Source organism: Silurus meridionalis, chromosome 2 (assembly GCF_014805685.1).
Source record: "Silurus meridionalis isolate SWU-2019-XX chromosome 2, ASM1480568v1, whole genome shotgun sequence".
Classification (NCBI taxonomy): domain Eukaryota; kingdom Metazoa; phylum Chordata; class Actinopteri; order Siluriformes; family Siluridae; genus Silurus; species Silurus meridionalis.
In genome coordinates, this window is record NC_060885.1 from 20,134,392 (window position 1) to 20,158,023 (window position 23,632).

The 23,632-nt window shown below is 38.0% G+C and overlaps 1 protein-coding gene across 2 annotated transcripts; it reads right to left on the reverse strand.

Moving 5' to 3' along the window:
- Positions 1-255: 255 nt before the first annotated feature.
- washc2c (WASH complex subunit 2C) lies at positions 256-19,408 on the reverse strand. 2 transcript variants are annotated; one of them, XM_046872729.1, is made up of 32 exons: positions 19,233-19,408; positions 15,471-15,608; positions 15,222-15,386; positions 15,064-15,132; positions 13,991-14,164; positions 12,671-12,764; positions 12,500-12,564; positions 12,161-12,214; positions 11,906-11,986; positions 11,546-11,627; positions 11,327-11,392; positions 10,914-11,032; positions 10,710-10,770; positions 10,542-10,592; positions 10,283-10,459; positions 10,026-10,189; positions 9,459-9,569; positions 9,281-9,370; positions 9,083-9,184; positions 8,892-8,993; positions 8,612-8,784; positions 8,288-8,399; positions 7,760-7,951; positions 7,439-7,633; positions 4,808-4,936; positions 4,606-4,707; positions 4,373-4,453; positions 3,585-3,641; positions 2,249-2,467; positions 1,483-2,064; positions 1,105-1,279; positions 256-1,015 (listed from the first exon to the last, which is right to left on the reverse strand). In XM_046872729.1, exons 2-32 carry the CDS (start codon positions 15,597-15,599, stop codon positions 870-872), a joined length of 4,119 nt encoding a protein of 1,372 aa, XP_046728685.1. In that variant the 5' UTR covers positions 15,600-15,608; positions 19,233-19,408; the 3' UTR covers positions 256-869. The 2 variants fall into 2 exon arrangements, with proteins under 2 accessions (XP_046728685.1, XP_046728696.1); XM_046872740.1 differs by lacking the exon at positions 3,585-3,641.
- Positions 19,409-23,632: the final 4,224 nt, after the last annotated feature.

Consider the following 23,632-nt stretch of genomic DNA (forward strand, 5'->3'; position numbering starts at 1 on the left):
TGTTGCCAATTAACCTGATTAGCGAAATGTTCCTCCAGCAGTTTCTTTGAAGTAACGCTTATTTTCCAGTGGGTTTTACCTGGTCCCAACTTTTTTTGAGACGTGTTATGTTCTATTGTGAATAAAATATGGGTTTATCATTGCATTCTGGTTTTATTTACATTTAACACCGAGTCCCAACTTTATTTGGAATTGGGGATGTAGATGGAGCATAAACTTTGTTAGAGGATGTCAGTAACACAGACAGAACAGAGCTAGTCTTTCACCCACATATTTTCATTAACAAACCTTCAAACTTTCACTCTTCATAAAATATATTTTCTTTAGTTTACAAAAATCATTTTACATGCAACACAAAAATGTATAAAAACAGCATCAAAAGACAATAAGCACTAATGTTGATAAGCAATCCTGACAGCCATATGCAACAAAGTGATGCAAACGAATGCAAATAAATCATGTTTACCATGTCAGAGGAATGTATCCATTTACAATCAAATCAATTTGATTTTATATGATGTACAACTGATACTGTCAATTTTAAAGTGCTTTACCATGATAAACACTAAGAAATAAAACAAACCATTGTTAGTGGATATAACACTTCATGGCAACTTTACTCTACTGCTGAGAGACGAATGGATGCCATTAGAAGTTACTTGATTCTGTTCATCTCTTTATCATGAAGATGTAAGCTACTGATCAAACAAGATTTTAATTACTATTAAAAGTTAGTTTTTATGATTTATGATGAGTCTATTTGACAAATGTATTTTTAAGAATTTATAAATTATCTGTGAACAGTATTAATTCAGTATGTTCTAACTGGTCAGTCCAACACTTTCTACACAAATACAAACATTAGCTATTCACTTTCCACCAAACACATTAAGTGGATCATCAAAAATATTATGGCCTGATTCCTCTGCAGAATTGGGTTCCTCAACAGGCTTCTTAGACTTCTTTGCGGTTGAGGTCCCTACTGGTTTTGTGAATCCAGATGAGAAAATGTCATCTATAAACAGTGGAAACAATAGTGAGTGTGTATCAGAGAAATGTATTTCTTTGATTTACCCGTCTTTATCTTTAACAGCAGTAACTTACCCATGTCATCATCAAATATTGATTTTGTTTCAACTTTCTTCTTCGGCTTTTTCTCCTTTGGCTTTGTTGTAGGTGTCAAATCAGCAAAAATGTCAACATCATCATTAAACAGGCTGGCCTCCAAGCTTTGTTCTTTAGGTTTTGTAAACACTTTGGAGGAGGTTTCTTTATCATCCTGCAAAATGCATTTTACATCAGTGGTTCTGTCTGGGAAAGAGAGCTTGAAGCTCATCAGCAAAGTCACAAATTGAATACCTTGATTCCAATCCTAACTAAAAAATAGTAATAACCTATGATGATAAAAATGATTAAGTAAAATGATAATAACCTTTGTAGGAAGCCTTAAGCCCACAGGAAATTGATTAAAATATACATCACCTGGAAGATGTCTGGTATAGTGGAGCTGGCAAGTGATTTAGAGTCCTTCTTCTCTTTTCCAAAAATGTCATCATCATCATCAGCATCAAGGAAAGGCATAGCCTTGGCTTTCTTCACCGTCTTTGGCTTGACGGTGGCAAAGAGGTCATCACTATTGTCGCTAAAGATAGGCAGGGCTGGCTCTTTTTTCTTGAACGCTCCATGGAACACTGTCTCAGGAGCCTTTGTCTTGGTTTTAGGTGAAGGGGTGTGCTTAGGGACTGAGGCAGAAGAAAAAATATCCACTGAGGAAAACAAGTCCTCTTCAGCAACAGGGAGAATCTTGGGCCTGACCACCCCATCAGAGACTGTCTGTGCAGGCATTGTAGTGTTGTTAGTAGATATAGGTAGTGCAAGAGCAGATGGTCTGGCTGGAATAGGATTAAAGGCGGATGATGCTGAAGTCGTTCTGACTGATGAACCAGCTTGAAAAGACGAGTTTTCTCCTGGGCTGTCCAAACGACCCTCTTCAGAGTGCTGAGCAGCCAAGTGTCTCGCTGCACGGGACTGAGGACGGCGTTGCATTGCGCCTTTAATGCGGTCCTGCAGACAGGTTTTGCGTTAAATAAGTTATAAAAGCGAGTCCATGCAAAGTGAGAGTGAAAATGTGGACTGCCTGGAAACAACTGCTTTACATTCATCAATGACAAACTGCATCCTTAAAACCAGGGGAAAAACAGTGTAGTCCTAAGGCAAGTGCCAATAAAGAAGCCACAATCTGACCCACCTTATTGGCATTCTGCAATGTGGTGACCTGAGCTGGCGTGTCAAAGCCGATTCCACCCCCAGCAGCAACCTGAAGTCCTGCAGTGGCAGCAGAAGCAGGCAGCAGCCCTGCTGGTCTGGGAGAGGAGGACGGAGCCAGATCAGAGATTATGCTGAGTGCACTTGGAACCCGTGGACCTGCTCCTGGCATGAGGCTGGCAGGGTTGATGGCCAAACTAGCCTGAGAGGAAAGAAAAAATAACCAAAAAATAGATTCTCAGTAATGCCACTTGGAAAAACAGGACATTCCTGGATCAGCCCAAAAGCCCTGCAAAACTTGATAGAGGTTAAAAGTGGATTATATGGCACAAAAAAAATACAGATTTAATTATCATATCACAGGATACTACATAAGCTCCATTGACAAAAAAATAAAATAAAATCAGTCACATCCAGCAACAGTAGTGCCTTAATATCTATATAACTTGATAAATTGAACCTAAAAAATCTTTTGTTTGAGCTGAGAAAAAAAATTCTGGGTTATTGAATGAAATGGAAGGTTTCAAGCCCTTGACCACAATGAACTGTGCATATGCTCAGTAGAATTGTAGTCATATGGATCATTTTTGTCCCTTTGCCTTGATAACAGCACCAATGCTATTGGATAAGAATGTCACCAGCGCATTAAACTCAATAATCCCACATTTCTCTTAATAATCCAACATATTCTAAGGAATAAAGTTCTAGAGTTTTCGCAGAGTCAAAGTGTCCCATTGGTCCATAATGGTCATCAGAACAAATTTGGTCACCTGTATCCCACATCTTATCAACTTTTTGATAGTAAAACAGTCGTATCACATTTCAAAATAAAGTGCAAATCTAGGAGTTCAATTCTACTTTCATTAAATGTCCAAAAGTACTTATAAAAGCACAGTTTCCAGTGAATCATGAAATAACTGATCGTGACATTGATATTTTTTGGCCATATAATCCATAATAAACAGTATAATGCCTTAATCACAAAAACGCAAGTAAAAAGACTTTAAAATACACATTAATGCATATTGTTAAACATGCTGTGCATATGCAGAAACACAGTGAAAAGCAACAAACATAGCAATACAACAAAAGCAATGAAAGCAAAAGATACGTGCAGACATCAGTCCATATACAGTAGCGTGATCTATAGAATGTAGAATACAGCTTTAAAGTATAAAGAGAGTTGTGTTAGCTAGATGCCCAAGCTATGTGTCCCTGCTTTGGGAGGATGAAGTTCATTATGAGTGAAGCCACAATTGAAGAATTTTTTATGGAGTAACAGAAAAAAACAGAAAGAGAAATCATCAATTAAGCATTACTTGAAGTTTTCCAATCCTTGATGACGTTTCTTTGGATGTTACAGGGCTCACAGGCTTCTGTGCAATCAATAACAAGAAATACATTTTCAAAACAACCTGTAATACTTTAATGCCTGATTATTTGTACTAATAGTTTCAATGTAAATTGAGTAAGTTTAAATTGAACTGTAGTAAAATGGATAGCTTGTAAATGACTTAAAAGGCCTAACGATGAAATGTGATGTGATGGATGTCAATGCACATATGTGACCATTTGATTTGCATCATGGGAAATATTTAACTCGCAGTGCGGAAATTAGGATTCTGTTAATTACGCATTTAATGCATTTGCACTGTATAAATACCTTAATATGCACAACCCGTGAAATAAATTGTATATAAATCGCATATTGTTTGTATTATGGCTTTCATAATTACCAGGAATCATCTGCACTTGTGGGGCACAGGGTATATGGTCAATATAGTTAAACCACATTATAACTATTAAAAGTGCCCTTCAACAGCATCAGCATCACGGCATTTTAGCTGACTCAGGTGCTACATGTTACAATAATCCTTTAGCAATAAATTATGACCTTGTGAACTTATACTACATTTTGGTTCACAATATTGGACCTTTGCTCGTATCAAAGTTTTATTTATATATTTGTATACGAATACATACAAATAAATAAAAAATTTGATTCAAATTGTGAATGGAGTGTATTTTAGCTCCTATATTAAAGATATTATCTTCACAAAAATTCATACTCTAAAAAATGTAAAAGGAAAAGGTTTCAATCACATACCTCACTCTTAATTGACTGCACTGTACTTGAACCTTTGTCGGTTTCTTCATGTTTAGCCTTACTCGGCTTGTCTGGAACTTTCTACATGTGGAAAATATATAAATAGGGAATCAACCATGCTCTTAATGATCCTCTCAGTGTTCAAAACCTTTGGTTTAATAAAAATAAATAATTAAATAAAAAGCACCAGATTCAATATTTCTAAAATATGGTTATAGGAAGAACTGCATTACCGGAGGAGCTTTTTGCTTTAAAGTGCTGAACAGGTCATCATCATCCTCCTCCTCCCCAAACAATGTAGAAACAGCAGGCTTCACTAAACTCGGTACAGGTTTCTGGAAGCCCAAAACCTCAAATTAAAAGTTTTCTAACAGCATGTATACTTGTGGACTGCAGACCAGAGAAATAATCTTTGTCAATGTATTTACAACTTACAGAGGGTTTACTAGAGGCTGCAAATAGGTCCACCTCTGGATCGTTGTCTTTTTGCTGTGTCTGGCTGAACAGAAGCTCTTCATCCTGAAACACACCCGTGCTCTTCACAGAAGCTTTCGGTTCCTGAGACTAAAACACGACCAGCATTATCTCGTTAATAACAAATTATAAACACATACACAATAATGTGCACTAGGTGTATTTATCGAGCAACACTACCATGGAAGAGGAAGTTACAGTTTTTCTCAAATGCTAAAACAGAAAAGCCAATCCTCTAAACCAAATGACCAGTTGTCTAAACACATTTACTAAATCTAGCCATCATTTTCCAATATCATAAACACATTTCACATGAAGACACAATTCACAAAACACAATCCTCCGTTCTCATAAATCTTAACACATTTTTCTTTGCTAAAACACAAGTTGCAAAAGAACTCTGCTCATATTCTCAAATGAAAGCTCATGTGACGCAAAATGGTTGCCACAGTCAGCACTATTTGAACACAATGAACACACCTGGCGTCATCATTACACACAACGACTCAAAATTGAAGACACTTGTTGCTAATGCTGTGACCACATGTACAACAGCAAGTTCAGAGTGCACAGTTTGCTGAAGATTCCAAACAAACACAATGGATGAAGGCAGAGTCAGGGGAAGAGTAATTCGAGTCAGAGGAGGGAGAAGAGCTGGCCATGGAAGATAAGGAGCAGGCCAACGAGGAAGAGGAGTTCAAATCAGTGGAGGAAGAGGAGCAGGCCAACGAGGAAGAGGAGTTCAAATCAGAGGAGGAAGAGGAGCAGGCCAACAAGGGAGAGGAGAAGGTCCAGGAGGGAGAGCAAGACAACCTCGCACCATCATTACGGACGAGATGCGAGCAACAGTCATTGACCATGTCATTGTCCATGGCATGACAATGGCTGAAGCAGGACTACGAGTCCGTCCAAACCTGAGTAGGTTCACCGTGGCCACCATTATCAGGGCATTCAGACAACACAACAGGTATTGTACTCTATTGCTTTCTTTGTCACAATACAATTTTACAAACCTGTGAAAGTAGTCTATTGGTTTCAAATCAGTTGTTACTGTATTGTAAAACTGACAACACATTTTTCTTTCTTTAGAGTTGAAAGAATGCCACATAGAGGTGGGAGGGTTGCCATATTTACAGCGGCACAAGAAACCCTCATTGTGGATATGGTTCGTGAGAACAACCTCATCAGACTCCGGGAGATCAGAGACAAAGTCATTGCCGATAATGTCAACTTTGAGAGCATTGATGTCAGCTTGGCCACAATAAACCAAGTTCTCCAGCGCCACAGTTAGTGGACATACTGTGTTGCTCAGTGGCCTACATTACTTCTGGACAATACTGTGCTACCTGATTGACTGTTGTTCTGAACACCTGTGCACTTTCACATTTTCACAGAGGATATTACAGTTGGACACGATGGCTAGACCTCATGAGTACCTCTTTCTGGATGAGGCTGGCTTCAACCTGCAGAAACGAAGGCAAAGAGGCCATAACATCATTGGCCAAAGAGCCATCACTGAGGTTCCTGGCCAACGGGGGGTAATATTACTCTTTGTGCGGCCATGGGTTTGGAGGGGCTTGTCCACCGGCATGCTGTCCTTGGGTCTTACAACACCCAACGTCTCCTCACCTTCCTAGAGGAGCTAAAAGACATCCTCCTGAACCGCCAACAACACCATCCTGGGCCCGCACATCAAATTTATGTGATCATTTGGGACAATGTACGCTTCCACAAAACAAACCAAATCAGAGAGTGGTTCACCACCAACAGTAACCACTTTTTAAACGTCTGTCTGCCACCCTACTCCCATTTCCTGAACCCTATAGAGGAGTTCTTCCCATCATGGAGATGAAAGGTTTATGACAGACAACCATACACTAGAGAGAACCTCCTAAGGGCAATGGAGCTGGCCTGTGTTGACATCCCAGGGGAGGCCTTTCAAGGATGGATTCGCCATTCCAGGGCATTTTTCCCGCGGTGCCTGGCAAGAGACAATATAGCCTGCGATGTGGATGAGGTGATGTGGCCCGATGCAGCTCAGCGACATGATGCCGCACAGTGATTGTGGTGTGTGTGTGGTGTGAATAAAGTAAATAAAAAAAAACTTCACACCCTGATCATGTTTTCAAGAGTACTGTTGTGTGTAATAGATTCTGTTTTTGCATTGAGTTGTGTTACAGTAGTGTACATGCAGAATTTACTATAGATTTATACTCTTCATATGAAACTCTCAAATCTAAATGCCTAATCCTCTGCAGAGATCTAAGAACATCCATTACTGTAAAGTTTAAAAAATATGCATTGGCAGTTATGAAAATGTCCCGGTTTGCTGCAACATTACAACATCCCTTAAATGAAAATGAGAGACCTATACATTACTAATGCTCTTCTTACTTAATAAGCACAAAGTTCTACACCCATGTTTCAAGATCTACCAAAAAGCCTTCCCAAAGCAGTGGAGGCTGTGAAGAAATAAACCTGCAGTGGTATTAATGCGCACCAATATGATTATCAAGTGTCCAAAAACATGTCAAATGTAGTGTATTTCAATATAGAATTTTGTCAGATCCTGATATAGATAATAAAACCAACCTTTATTGTAATTTTGTCTGTATTCTTGTTTGCTATGGAAAGTGGAGGTGTCTCATCAGGTTCCTCTTCCTCATCATTATCAAACAGACTAAGTGTGTTTTTTGTGGACTTTTTCTCCTTGCTCTCCATAGGTGGTGGGGCTTCAGTATGCCAGTCAAGATCGTCCAAGTCATCTAATGTATTCTTGCTCTGTTTCTATGACACACACACACACACACACACACACACACACACATTGTTTTTGGTTTTGTAATTTAAAAAAATTAAACAAAATGTTAGGATCAAACACTTGGAAAGGAGTGGCATAGTTTTCATCCTCACTGTTTTGTTTTTGGCTTCATCTCCTAGCACACTTATTCCTCCAAACAAGCTAACAGCTCCAGTGGGCTTTTTAATCTTGTTAGATCCCTCAGGGGGAGGTGCTGGCTGCACAGCTTTCTTCTCCTCAGTTACCACTTCCTGTGTCCCCTCCGAGCCAAATAGAGAGGGGGTCTGGGACGCAGCAATAGGCACCTGAAACACCCACATGCACACGTATGTTCATATTCAATTCTCTTCACAGCTAACCTGTTTGCTCTCGGTCTGTACTTCTAACTATTCTGGAAAGGCATTTCAAATTGGCTAGCCTGTGTGCAACTATATGAATTATACCTCATGTGGTGAATGACTGGACTGTTGGATTTTAATCAGATTCTCTATGCAAGCTTTTTGTAATAGATTAACCCTTTAAATCTAACAGAAATGTCATCACCAAGCAAATAAAGTCAAAAGGCAGCTTAACAGAATATTAACATACACACAGTATGGGTATAACATGAGTCTTTTTTTTATATATATTCCACAGCTTACTTTAACTTCCGGAGTTCCTTTGTTTGCAGATGGTTTAAAACCAAACAGTGAACCTTTGTCTTCATCATCTTCATCTTCAAACAGAAGGGAGACTCTTTGAGAATTCTTCTGCCTGAAAAGACAAACATCAGTGCCCTGTGTTGGTTGGTGCAAATACTTTGAAAGAGTTTGTATTCTCATCGACACAAGGTTTCTCTGAGGTTAAAGGCACACTTTGTACTAGTTCTAATTTTAATTTTGGTCTATGACTAATAGGGGGTGTAAACCCTGAAAATCGGTGGAATTTAAGATTCTGTGTTAAAGTGATGTCGATTTAAAGAACACCTTGACTCCTTTGTGGCTGCAAATAGATCATCGTCATCATCAGCATCAAACAAGCTGTCTTTCTGCGGTGCTTTGGCACTGGGTAGCCTGGAGGGGGCACTAGTGCTAGCCTTCATCCCACCACTCTTCACACCAGGCTTAGCTGGACTTGGCTGTGAGTTTAACCACTGGTCCTGAGAAATGGATTAGACACAGTCAGTTCAATGACAACAATTAAATGAATCACATTCTGCACAATGAATTCCATTGGCATTTTATGGAATGGTTTTGGTCTGCATACCTCATCATCGCTAAAAAGACCGCTTGATAATGACTTCCTGGTTTGGGAAACTGCTGTTTTGCCTGGAACTGATTGGGATTTTGGCACAGAGGAAAACAGATCCTGTAATATGCAGGAAAAAGGTCAGTAGTAATGCCAAAATGCTTGGTCTTAAACACTGCTTTTTGTTCTGTATGTTGGCTTACACTCACCTCTTCCTCATCATCAGCAAATAAAGAGACTGCAGTCTTGCTTGGTTTGTTCTGTACCTTCCCTTCAGGTTTTGAGTGACTTTTTGGCACAGTAGGGAATATCTTTGGCAAAACAACACATGCAGAATTGTAATTAAAAATCCTTGTAATAAAGCATTCACTTTTAGAATTAACTTTTAAAATGTTATAAAAGTATACTTGGGAATCCTCATCATCAGAGAAAAGACTCTGTGCTTTCTTGGTCGCTTTAGAGGCAGCTGATGGTTTGACCTCAGCAGGGGGCACACTCTAAAATGCATTATACAAAAATAATCACCAGCATGGAAAAAGAGGGAAATTTAAACAGAAGAAGAGACAATATAGAAAGGTTTTATACCTCCACAGATTTGACAGAATCCTCACTTGCTGAAGGATGGCGCTTCTTCAAGCTTTCTGCGAGGAGACTATTTGTGCCAGGCCCAAACATAGAGATGGCACCAGCTGGTAACTGCATGCAAACACAATTATCACACAATTGATTCAATGACTTTCATACCTAAATGAATTTCATTGTATTCTTGGTAGTAATCCTGCAACAGGTCAACTATAGGAAAAATATGATAATGGTTAAACTAGAATAAACTTTGTTGAACTATAATGTTTATAAACTAGATTTAAATACTAATCAAGATGTATTCCTGAAATTCTCAAAAAAACTAAGAAAATTGTTGTTTTACACCGACTGTGCTGTAAGTGTTCGTCGGGATTAACATTAGGCATGACTGAGGCACACTGGGTTTTCCATCCAGTCCAATTACTAACCACCAATTAGTATTTAGAGCTTTCACCATCTTAAGATGGAATCAACAAAGAACCTAACATACTGCAAACAGTGGAATTTAACTTGTATATAAAGAGGATATAAGCACAGCTTTATTTAGGAATTTGTGTACCAATAATCTACCTTTTTCTCAGGCTGCTGTACCACCTCCTCCTCTTCCCCAAATTTCTTGCTCTCCTGAGAAACAGCAGAACGAGAACCCACACTAAAAATGTCACCATCCTCCTCATTATAATCCCCTCCAAACAGGTCTGCTGTCACCTTTGGCTTGGGTTTCTCCTGTACAGCTAAACACAAAATAGGATTTTTACTAAAAGCGCCTACTATTTTTGACAAGTGACAGTCCTGTGACAGGGCTTCAGTGACTCAGGCCAGCTCACCAGATGTTTTTTTAACTGCCTTCCCAGTGAAAAAGTCATCATCATCATTGTCATCAAAAAGACCAGATCCTAGTGAGGTCTGTTCTCGAGCTGCCTGCGTTTTGGATTTAACTGGACGGTCATTCTCTTTGCTCTCTAGTGAGTCTGAACCATTTGGTGAACCGAACAGATTGTTTTCTAGCAAAAGAACACAAATATCTCTCATTCAAAGGTTAAAATCTTTGACGATTTATTGCTTAAGATTAAGAAATTGATTTACCTGGGAAAATGGAAACTGCACCTGTGGGTATTTTCTTAGCACGGACACTCTCTTAAAAAAAAATAAATAAAAAAAAAAGTAAAGTACAGGTTTACATATTGTTGCACCTTATTAGTTACACCTCTTCCAAAAGAGATCAGCAAGTTCGGGTTGCTTTCGGGTTGGTACCTGTTTTTTTGACGTCTGTTTGCTCCTTCTGCATTTTGGGTGCCTCAGAAAAGAGATACCCCTGCAGAAATATAAAAAAAGAGAAAACATTTCAAAATGTCAGCCATTATATCATATGGCTACTGCCGTCAGTTTTATTTTCGAATTCGAATTTATTTTCACAAGTCCTTTCCAAATATTTCATCAATAATAAGAAGCACTTACCTCACCATCATCATCATCAAATAGGCCTTTCCCTCCACTAAATAGACCACCCTTTTCTCCAAATGGAGAATATTCATCATCCTCCATTTCTGGAGGCTTGAACATCTCATCTTCTTCCACTGCAACAAAATGGTTTATAGAAAACAAACAAAAAAATAAACAGGGTTTATCATGTGATTTGCTCAAGCTACAATAAACAATGCAAGGCATGTAGTCTAAACATTCCTTGGGGATTTAAAGGAAATCTAAATGAACAAGAAATCAATAAGATCAATCAAAAGAATGGTTGGATGATATGAGAAAGACATTGTTCATATGAACAATACTTTTCCAGGTTGAAGTATTATAAAGGTATTAAGCAGTAAGATGTTTAGAGGGAACCTCTACTACAGTGTGAGCATAGTTACATGTACCCTGTGCCTCTGGTAGTTTCTTTCCTTGTTTTTTCCTCTTGGTGACAGATGTGCCTGATGACAGTGCTTGAAAAGAATTACAAACATGCAAATGTAAAGCAAAGGTAAATAAAAAAATGTCTGTCTGTCTGTCTGTCTGTCTGTCTGTCTGTCTGTCTGTCTGTCTGTCTGTCTACACACACACACACACATCTCTGTATGTATAAACCACACACTTACATGTGCGGTCTGCCTCTGGCTTATTTGTCGTATCTTTAATTCTTGCAGCCAGCTGGTTAGCAAAAGATGCTGGATCCACATCCTGAAATACAAGCAGAAACATAAAATCAGCCTGACATTTGCTGAGAAAGCCATTTCTAATGGCAATCCTTGTTACGTTCATTTTTATGGATGTATAATAAACCACTTCCTTGAGCTGAAGTTCAATCAAACGTTAGTGATAAAAATTAAAATCACTAAATACACACTAATAGCATATCCATCACATTTAGATGAGATGGTTAAAAGAAAGAAAGAAAATTTTTTTCATATATACCAGTATAATTTATTGACACATGTATAGACAAATGAAAACTTAACCCCTCTGGCTTCATCTTCATCTTTGTCAGATTCTCCAAATAAGTCAGAATCTTCATCATTTTCATCAGAACTGACCGACTTCTATAATATATATATAAAAAACAAAAAACTGAGATACAGTATTCATACAGTACAGTACACATCTACAGCATGTTAATAATATTGCCCTGTATACACATTTATTCCCAGTCTGCAAAAACTCATAATAAAGAGCTGAAAACAATGAAGTGATTACATAAATACTGGTGTTCTTACTTTCTTTAAGCTTCCTTGGCTTTCTTCTGCTTGGTCAGAGTCCTCATCTGAGTGCTGCAGAGATTAGAGATCATTTTATTTATACTTTCCAGATTTTTGTTAGAAGGGAACCAAAAATAAATAAATAAATGAATAAAAATAGAAAAATATGATACAATAAATTTAGTCAAATTACATTCAGCTACAAAAGAATAGATGAAAGTTATGGCTGCTGTTGCCACTGCCTTCCTTACAAGCAATCTAAATTTAAACCCAGAATATTTTTGACACTAGCTATTGCTAAAAGCATTATATGTGTGTATAAATAATAAATACGGGATGTAGAACAACCAGTTTTACCTTCTCCTGATCTTTATCGGCTTCACTCTCAATGAAACTCTCTCTGTCGCTGTCAATGGACATTTCTACAAGAAAGACAGCGAACAAAACAAATCAGTTAGTAAAATAAGAGATCAACATGTTCAATCACTTTAGAGAATGAAATAAAATAAGGCATTATGAGTACGCCACCATCGCTGGATAGATCTCCCAGACCCACATCGTCTTGTTCCATAAAAGCCTGAGATCCAATCAAGTACGGTAGCGGCCTGTCTACATATAAATCCTGTTAAAAGAGTCGAAAATGCATATTAAAAACCACCTCAGCAAATCTACAGTGCACTTCATCTCATAGAAAACGGTAAACTTGCAAAAGGGCTACAAATAACAAAAAATGTATCCAAATTTGTATTACGAACGAGAGTTAAATTATGTTCTGAAACAAGCATGCTGTGAGTAAACTAGGTCTTCTCATTTAGAGTCAAAAATCACATTTGGCAGAAGAGGTGGTGCAGGTCAAACCTCTACCTTACACTATGCTGTTGGCATTATGATATCATTTGTGGTTTTATATGTGTAATAGTAATACATTACAAATTATTTCTTTGTAAACATTGAGGGAAAGATCACAATGCACAAGTGCCATGTGCAGTGGATATAATAAATCTACACACCCCTGTAAAAACGGCAGGATTTATCGTGTAAGATATTGTCACACGTCTATTGTGATATTGCAATGAACAAAACAGTAAAAAAATGTCTGACAATATACTTTGGTCTCATTATAAAAATCATAAAAAGAAAAAAAAGAAAAAAGAAAAACCTGCACAAGCATTTTAACAGGAGTGTGTAAAGCCTTCATATCCACTGCACCTGCTGAATCATGTTCATCTTATCATACCTTATATGATTTTCTGGGTTTAATACACATTCGGACAAAGCAGAAATCATTAACTGTTTAACTGAATGATCTAGCCTAGTATTTCAAAAACCTTGAAACATAAGTGTTATGCAGTGTTGGGCAGTGGTGGTGTGGCTGTCTGAATCAATTAGCTTTTAAATAGTTGACCTATGTTTGGCCCATTTGGGTTTTGAATTTTCCTAGTATGCAAAATATATAAAGTATTTGTAATTTGTATTTGTAATATATATATATTTGTGTTAAAATGTGACTTCACAATTCGTTGTCGACTAAAATGCAGAGTCAACACAAAAGTAAAATTGACGAACACGTGACAAGCAAATTGAATTTAGCTCTAAAGTGTTTCAGTTAGCATTACAGCCAGTCGGTGTTTATTAAGCCATTATTTAGAATCTATCTGGCTGAAAATGAAAGGAACTGGGCTACAAATGCAAATGAGACATATAGTTGACCTGTTCAGCCTAACAAGAGTTCTGTCGTTGTATTAAATTGTTGTTATTTTCAAAAAATGATCCATCTAATCAAACTAAAAAAAAAAAAAAACCCCAGTAGTGGTAGACCTAATCTTTACTGAACCTGAGAACTCTCACCTTAGGTTCTAGAATGGGTTCCACTCTGTCGGCTGCCTCCTCATCCTCTGAGTCCGAGTTCCCTACTTTAACATCCAACTGTTCAAAGGCTGATTCTAGGACCTTCAGACCATAATTCATTGCCTCCTGGACTTTAGGAATCAGCTCCGCTTCTTTCTGTTCTCGTGTTCTTTCCTTTTTAAAGGACAGAAACACAGAGTGTACGAGTGATATGTCTGAAACAACCTGTTATTTTTATTTGTGCTTTTAATCAACATGCTGTTTAATCCTCCCACTGAGAAAGATGATGTTACCAGACCGAGTCACAACAACAGTCAAAAGTGGAAGTAGAAGCTTAATGGCTTAGGGTTGTTTCCGTATGCTGTACGGTGTACAGGGAAGGTTGGAGACTTATTCCAGGTGAAATTAATACTGAACCAACATGGCTACCCTTCCAGACTGCAGCTAATTGGAACTAACTTTAACAAAAGTCAATGACCCGAAGTATATGCTAAGATCTGCAAGTATTATTTAAAAAGCAAAATAAAGTTTAACATCATTTATATATTTGTTGGTTAAATGACCAAGTTTGCTGCATATAAACAAGAGAAACATGCATGGGTCTCTCAAAATCTAGTCTAGAAATTTCTAAACATATATATTAATATATATAATATAATATATATAATATATATATAATATATAAACATATATAATAAAACTACTGACATCCTCTTAGCAACTGAGCCCAAAGATTCCTCAAGATTCTATTGCAAAAGCTTATTTCCTCCAACAGCAGCATATTGTGACAGACCCATGTTGTGTCACTTAACACCAACCATGTACAGCACAGTAAAAAATGAGAGAGAGACAGGAAAAACCCAAAGTCAAATCTGATCTGACATTAGTACAGGCCTGTAACAACAGCTTTTTATGATTTACTAAAGATTGTTCTATTTATATTCATGTTTACTGTAAAATACACAGAATAAACCGCAACCACAGACAGTAACAACTTACAAATATTGACATAATGACCCTTTAAAAACTAAGATTTCTCACTATCATAGTTTATAGATGAGAAGTGTACAGACCTGTTCAGGGCGTCTCTCCTGAGCATCTGTTTTTGGGACTGGCTCCTCAACTTCTTCATCATAAACCCTCTGAATAATTAAAACAAATTACATTTAACATCAAAGCGGGTTGCCCAAGCACAATGTCTAACTCAAAATAAATAATTTATCAGACATACATTTTCGATAAATTGTATGTTGGAAAGCATTAGAAAGTCATTAAAGACGGTGTGAAGGCAGCTATCGGTTGCTTTGGTGTCCCGAATAAGGCCATCCAGCTGTTTTTCGATCTCATGAGTTTTAGATAACATCCACTGAGAGAAGTCCTGCATGTAGAGAAAGAGCTGTGGAGGTACAAAAGATATCAGAGTGACAATCATGCATCGTGACAAGGGGATTCACACTCCAAACATTTGAGACATAAATACCCCAGAATCTGCAGCCAAAGACCAATTTGCGCTGTTTTTCCGCATCTCTTCCAACGTCCAGGGTCTTTCCCACACCTGCTCCGCCTCACCATTGCAGTGGCTGGGGCCGTTCTCCATTGGATTTGACATAGTGGTTACCTGTTACCACAAAACTGCTTATGTTAGACACCCTGGTTAATATAAACTTAAACATCTAATGATCTCCAAGCAGACTCATTTTACATTTCAAGTCTAAAGAAAATCATCTATACCAACCAAATAGAGTTGTAATTTTGTCATAGTTAGTAATGGTGTAAAACAGTTTTTTTTAACCAGCTAAAATTTGAGTAATTTAAAATATCCCCAGGGTACCCCTGTCCTAATCCATAAGGCATATAAACTACATGGCCAAATATATGTGGACACCTAACCATCACATCTATATCTAGTTTTTCTCCACAATGCAGACACAAATCTCAATGTACACAACTGTATAAAATAATCTTATATACTGCAGCATCAAGTGCACCTTCACTAGAAGTACGAGTCCAAACCCTGCTCCTGCATAACAATGTGCACAAAGCTCCATGAAGACATTTCATATTTGCCAATGTTGGAAAAGAAGAGATCAATTGTAAATGGCCTGAGCAGAGTCCTGACCGCAACTCCTACTGAACACTATTAAGATGAACTACATTGAAGAAATGTCCAGGCCTCCTCAGCCAACATCAGGATCTGACCTCACATGTGCTCTTGTGGCTGGATTAACAAAATCCCCAGGACCAAGCTCTAAAATCGAGTGACAATCCTTCTCAGAAGACTAGAGGTTATTATAAAAGTAAAGAGGGGCTAAATCTTTCTAAATTACTTTTATAAAAAGCACATATAGGCTGTCAGTGTCCAATAAAAGACATTATGTGAAGGGCCCAGTCATTTCTATCACCTCAACTTAATCCCCCCCCAAAAAAAAGAAGCATTGGCCAAGTTTAACATGCAGTAGAATAACATATAGGACAATAAAGGAGATTATAATTCAGAAGGTCCTCAAAAGAAATCTATCCTACATGTTGGTTATGGTCATGTGAAACGCAGGGTTTTCAGAGTGATGATGTGTTTGTGTATATCCTGAGCATAGAGTGGTTTCCCGAACTCATGGGCTTTACATTCTAAGAAGAGTTCCAAAAATCCACACATTTTGGACACACCCCCGCAGCCCCCATGATACCTTGGTGAATTCATCTAGACATATCATCACTTTTTAAACGTAATAGTGTACAGTATTTGACCAACTACATCGTTTAAAATGTTATTCCTTACGTTCCTGAACATTCGGTCCCGCTGCAGATTCCCGCAAATTTTAAGATAATCCGCAACTTGCTGTTAGTTGAGTTCCAAATGAGAACCCGCAAGTTTTCCAAGTCGCAAGTTCCAAACCGCGAATTATCTGTGGTTGACTGTACTTCTATCTCAGTATTTACCACACACACTGTTTATCAGGTGTGAATATCAGGTAAAACTGCTGCATACTTGCTCCAGCAACTTACAGACACTTATAGAATCATGGCCCAGAAAGCTTAACAGATTCAATCTTTGTGCTTTCTTTTTTTTCCTTTACAAGAGAAAGTTACGCACAAAGACTAATTGTTAGAGATGCATGCCATGAAAGCTCCAGTTCAGAGCACTCCACCAAACAGTCATTATAAACACTAAGCTGTGCCCATGGAAATATTAGATTAGGCTGATTACAAAGCTAAGATCCAATAGCTAACTGCAGTGGAAGTGGACATGGTCAGAGTGCCCGACAGACTCATCAACCCAGATTCACAGCATGCATATAAATAAGATTATAAAGTGCATTCTTGCTTTTTGTATATTAGATCCATGTTTTTGGGAATAATTCAAGATGTCAGAAACACTTAATCATTTAATCAATCACAGGGATCCCCAAACTATGACCCACATTTGGAATGACGTGGAGAGACATTTTTGACAATTTAATTTTAAATATCTGTTTTACTCATGTCATATCTGTATTTGAGTAGCTGAGTTTCTAACTGAAATTGATATTAACGTAGCATAATTATTTGTTAAATTCACCCACCAACCGACAGAATGGTACATTCAACATAACGTTCCATCGTGATCGAGCAGGTGATACTGCACGCAAACCAGCGGGAAAATTCAAAGAGACAAAAAAGTAGATGAGTGATTTTTTTTCCGTTCGATGCAAAGAAATGATCATGTGTCAGGAAACAGTGTCTGCGTTCAAAGAAGAGCCGACTATGAAACTGGCCACGGAGACAAGTAAGCAAGACTGCAAGGCCAAATGAGAGCAGACAAAGTGTCAAAGCTAAAAAGTGGACTGTCAGCTCAGCAGAATACATTTGTATGCCAAACCCAGTTGAACCAGTCATCTGTTCGAGCTTTTAGGTGGCTAAACTGATTGCAAACTGGCGTTCAATATGAAAAGAAATTGATTAAGATAGTAATAATGCTCTTTTAATAGGCTATATATATATCTCTTAAAATGTAATGCTCAATTGGACGGTGCAGAACAAAATAATAAACCAATCCAGCTTTAGGAGGCATAATGGCTGATGCCAACAGACTCAACAAGCTTATTAGGAAAGCAGGCTTTGCCATAGGAGTGGAGCTGGAGTCTCTGGTTGAGGTATCTCAGAGGAGAATGCTGAGGAAACTTCTCAGTATCCTTGACAACCCGTCACACCCCCTACACACGACAATGTCCTACACATGCACTTTCAGCTGTAGACTGAGACCACCAAAGACAAACATCAAACTCTATAACTACTCCCCTTTCAGTAGAGAGCAGAGCTGACACAATCAACACTGACCGTATCATCAACATATCACAATACTATGATGTATGTTAATAGCATGTGCAATATTGTACCATCATACCATGTGCAATATGTTCTTAGTTGCCTAACACCTTTGTATTTTCGAATAGATTTGTAAATACAGAAAATGTCATTTCATTTATATTTATTTCTGTTTCTTGTACTTGTAGCAACTCTTACAGAAAAATGTTCCTTCAAGATTAATAAAGATCTATCTTATATTATCATAAATGCATTTAAAATCATACCACAATAATACTGGTAGTCACTCTGACCCATGTGATGTGATGATGCCCTGGTCTATTACTTGTTAGCTTCTGCACAGATATGGAAAGGAGGGTTCAGAACAAGTCTACTTGAAGTTCCTGAGCATCTCAAGAACTACTAGAATGGATTTGTAATATCACCAGTCTACTACAATGTGTTGCATGAACACTTCTGCATCACTGAACTGTAACACCTTAGCATGATGCAATTATAATGAATGGACGTGTCACCCAGATATCCCTCTCGTTAGGAATAAAACTATACGCAATAACATATACATTCATATTTTATAACATATTTATTCCTAAAAAAACTGGTAATGGCTGTGGTTAAAACCGCTATACAAATCAAACTGAACTAAATTGAGTAGTTAGCAAGCTCGGCTAACACGTTAGCTAAATGGTGTAACGCAGCTTCTATAGCGTTTTACAGAACTACAAAAAAACAACAACATTGTTTTGAACCTGTGTGACTCCAACCAGACCTGAAACTCGTACCTTTAGGACTTCTAATGCTTTATATTCTGCTACATCTCACTAGCTAAGCTGCAGCATGTTCTCCGTGGGCGCGATGCTAAGCCCAGCTTCCGCACACTAACACACACTCTGTATTTCACACGGAGCTGCAGTGTAACACAGCAGGCAAAGATCAGTACCTCAGAGAAGTTTAGTGCAGACAGATTACGTTTTTCATAGAAAAATCCAAAACAAAATCACAAGATCAGCCTTGGTGAGAAGGTGGCTGTTGATGATCTGCTCCCTCATTAGAATTCCTCCAGCTCGACCATGTCCAGGCTTCAATCAGCTGACTCCATAGTCACCTGATCCTACCCATGCAGGAGATGCGTTTTTTCTTCCTTACCCGTTTTCTGACTGACACACACAAACTTCCGCGTTCAACAAGATCCTCAACGAGACGTTTCTGTCATCCGGCGCTTTGATTTGTCCGATATCAGATCACTCCCGTGGATTTAACGCGTCACAGAGATCTACTAACCAATCCCCATGTGACGGGGCGGGGTTTGTCAGAATACGGGTTGAAAATAATTGAAAAGGTGAAAGATGAAGAATGTCAAGTCAAGAAGCGTTTGTCATTCCAACCATATATAGCTGACGCGGTACACAGTGAAATGAGACAACGTTTCTCATAGGTGCTACATAAAACTGCATAGAGCTACATACAGAACACAGAGCTAATGGCTAAAGTAAGTTGTACTAGCCACATAAAGTGCATTGTGTGCAACCTCCTGCATACAGTGCAACACAAAATACAGTGCAGCCAGATAATACAAAACAGTACAGGACAGATACACAATATTCACAAAATCGCTTCGAGCAGTATACCTTCAGTATAATATGTTATACAGTGCAATGTGCAAACATAGACCATTTCAAGGAAGTAAACAATAACAAACGTGTTGCGATGATCGTGCGCATGTCAAGTCCAAAAGTATTTCTGTTGGCGCTATTTTTAAAGCACGGACTTGTCAAAACTAAATGACTAACACATACTTTTTGAGTTTAGCTAAAATAGAACAGATACAATGATTATAAAGGTTAAAAATTGTTAAGTTGGAATTGCTGGACCCCTTAAATCAGACGTTGAGGCACCAACTTTTCACTCAGAACATTAAACGCTTACCTGAAGTACTGTATCCAGACATGTATTATTGTCTGGTTGAGACCAAACATGTCTACCCGAGAGAAGTGATTAAGACCTAACCTAGTCTGAATTCCTACAATTACTTCCTTAGAGAAAAAGTCAGAAATGCACTATATTGCCAAAAGTATTCGCTCATCTGCCATCACATGCAAATGAACTTGAGCACCATCCGATTCTTAATCCATGGGGTTTAATACAATGTTGGCCCCCCCTTTGCAGTTACAACAGCTCCTACATCTTCTGGGAAGGCTTTCCACAAGGTTTAGTAGTGTGTTAATGGGAATTTTTGACCATTCTTCCAGAAGCACATTTGTGAGGTCAGGCACTGATGTTGGACGAGAAGGCCTGGATCGCAGTCTCTGCTCTAATTCATCCCAAAGGTGTTCTCTCGGGTTTGAGGTCAGGACTCTGTGCAGCCCAGTCAAGTTCTTCTACACCAAACTAACTTATTCATGTCTTTATAGACCTTGCTTTGTGCACTGGTGCACAGTCATGTTGGAACAGGTATGGGCTTTACACCTCTGCATCCAATGCTTTGCATTGCACATGGTGATGTAAGGCTTGGATGCAGCTGCTCAACCATGGAAACCCATTCCATGAAGCTCTCTATGCACTGTCCAACTAAACTGCTGAAAGAAGTGTTACATACAGCTGGTGAGCCTCTTCTGAATATTATAAACTCACTATCTTTAGCTCACATTTATAAACCCCTTAAGTTGGCAGTTATTGAGCCCCTCATTAAGAAACTTTCCATTAAGAAATTTGGATCCAAACACAATTTCAAATTACAAATCCATTTCAAATCTCCCATTTATGTCTAAGATTTTAGAAAAGATTGTGTCTGCCCAGTTATTTTTCTACTTACAAGAGAACAATATCTTTGAAGTGACTAATGACCTGTTTTTAGCTTCAGACCAAGGCTACATTTCTCTGTTAGTTTTGCTAGATCTTAATGCTGCATTGGACACTATAGATCATGATCTTCTCCTGAATCGATTACAAAATTACATCAGCATTCAGGGACAGGCATTAAGCTGGTTTAAATACTACCTGTCTGATCGTTACCATTTTGTAGATTCAAATGGAGAGCTATCCAGGTAAATGCAAGTAAATTATGAGGTGCCACAAGGTTCAGTTCTAGGACCCCTGCTTTTCACTATATATTTGCTTCCCTGGGGAAATTTTATTAAAAGACATGGGATTAGCTTCCACTGTTATGCTGCTGATGATGATGATGATGATGACCCAACTATATATCTAATCGAAACCAGACGATGCAGCTCAGTTGGCTTGTATAACTGATTGTGTCAAAGAATTAAAAGATTGGATGACTCATAACTTTCTATTATTCAATTTTGATAAGACAGAGATTTTGCTCATCTGCCCAAAAAACAGTACAAAGAAGCTCCAGCATTTCAACCTGCATTTAGAAGGATGTACTGTAACTACTATTTTCACACTAAAAGACCTGGGAGTTATTTTAGACAGCAACTTGTCTTTTGAAAATCATATCAACCAAATTACAAATACAGCCTTGTTCCACCATAGAAATATTGCTAAGCTAAGAAACATGTTATCTATATCTGATGCAGAGAAGCTCATCCAATGCTTTCATGACCACCAGACCACCAGAGTTCTCATAAGGTCGAAAATATCATCTTATCATCCTGTTAGTGTTAAGATGGTTCTAACACTGGTTTACACACATTCCTTTGCCTGTTCAGTGTCTATAGAAGAATATTTACGATGTTAGTATGCAAGGTAAACAGGAAGTCTTTATCCTGGCTCACACATCTCCGGCTAGTATGTCTTCTTATCCAAACAGTTTTAGGTCAGGCTTTCCTTCCAATGTGTATACATTGGGGCAAAAAAGTATTTAGTCAGCCACCAATTGTGCAAGTTCTCCCACTTAAAAAGATGAGAGAGGGCTGTAATTTTCATCATAGGTACAAGACAGAATGAGAGAAAGAAATCCAAAAAATCACATTGTCTGATTTTTAAAAAAAATTATTTGCAAATTATGGTGGAAAATAAGTATTTGGTCAATAACAAAAGTTCATCTCAATATTTTTTATATATCCTTTGTAGGCAATGAGATCAAACAAGGTTTTTACACACTGTTGCACTGTTGCTGGTAGTTTGGCCCATTCCTCTATGCAGATCTCCTCTAGAGCAGTGATGTTTTGGGGCTGTCGCTGCTACCGCTCTGTGATTTTCCGTGGCCTAACACTTTGTGGCTTAGTTGTTGTCGTTTCTTATAGCTTCCACTTTGTACCACTTACAGTTGGCTGTGGAATATTTAGTAGCGAGAAAATCTTATATATATATATATATATATATATATAGAGAGAGAGAGAGAGAGAGAGAGAGAGAGAGAGAGAGAGAGAGAGAAAAAGTGGTGGATGAAGTACACAAAGCAATGGTAACAGGCTAGGTTATTAGTCCGCATTGCACTTGCATGACTGGGTAAGTCTGTATGTCTATGCTAATAATAAATTTAATTATAGGAAGTGAAATTTAAGGTTTTAAAAGATGTACTACCACTTTAAATAAGATCTGGAAATAATACCCTGAGAACAGTGATTTGGAATCGCTGGAAAGACCAGTCTATGATGGAGTTGTAAAAGTGTAGAGATAGAAAGAGAGAGATAAAAATGCAGTGTTTAATCCACTGTGGATAATGTATGAGTTTCACCTCCCGATGTTCAATAAACTAAGTGTTGTGATCTCCCCATCTCCTTGTTGGTGTCCGAATTGCACTTGTTGATGTCAGAAAAAGCCACGAATTCACACAGGCTAAGAACAGCGAAACTAGCATATAACACCAGGCTTTACAAAATAGAAGAATAGAAGAAGGTGTAATAGAATGCTGGCTAACGTGTCTTTTTTAATATGAGTTATATTAAATTCTAATTCATGATGTGTTGTTGATTTGAGATAATATTCGATATCAAACTGTTGCTAGTCAATATCCAATCTTGTCTGCTGTAATCCAAGTGTCACGTTGTGTTTTGTTTTTCAGAAATCTAACCACTTTAATTTCCCACAGCAAGTTCCTTCCTGGTCTGAGAGAGCATAAACAACATGGTCCTAGTTTTAATTTTGACATGTTTAATCAAGAATAAGAAAAAGAATAATGTTTTTAATGTGCGTGTTAGCTAACCGGAAATGTCCAAAGACCAAAGACGTAAATTCCTTACAGAAACGGATGGCCGTTGAAGTGCTCTATACACAAGATGTTGTGGAAAACAGCAACACGTGGTGCTATAGACATGGATGTGTATGAATTGGATTTAGTAGTTGAGTGTGGTTAAATGTGAGTTTGTAACAGTTCTGTAACCTTTAGCAGGAAGACATAAGGAGTAGTAAAAAATGTGGATTAATTAGTAAAAT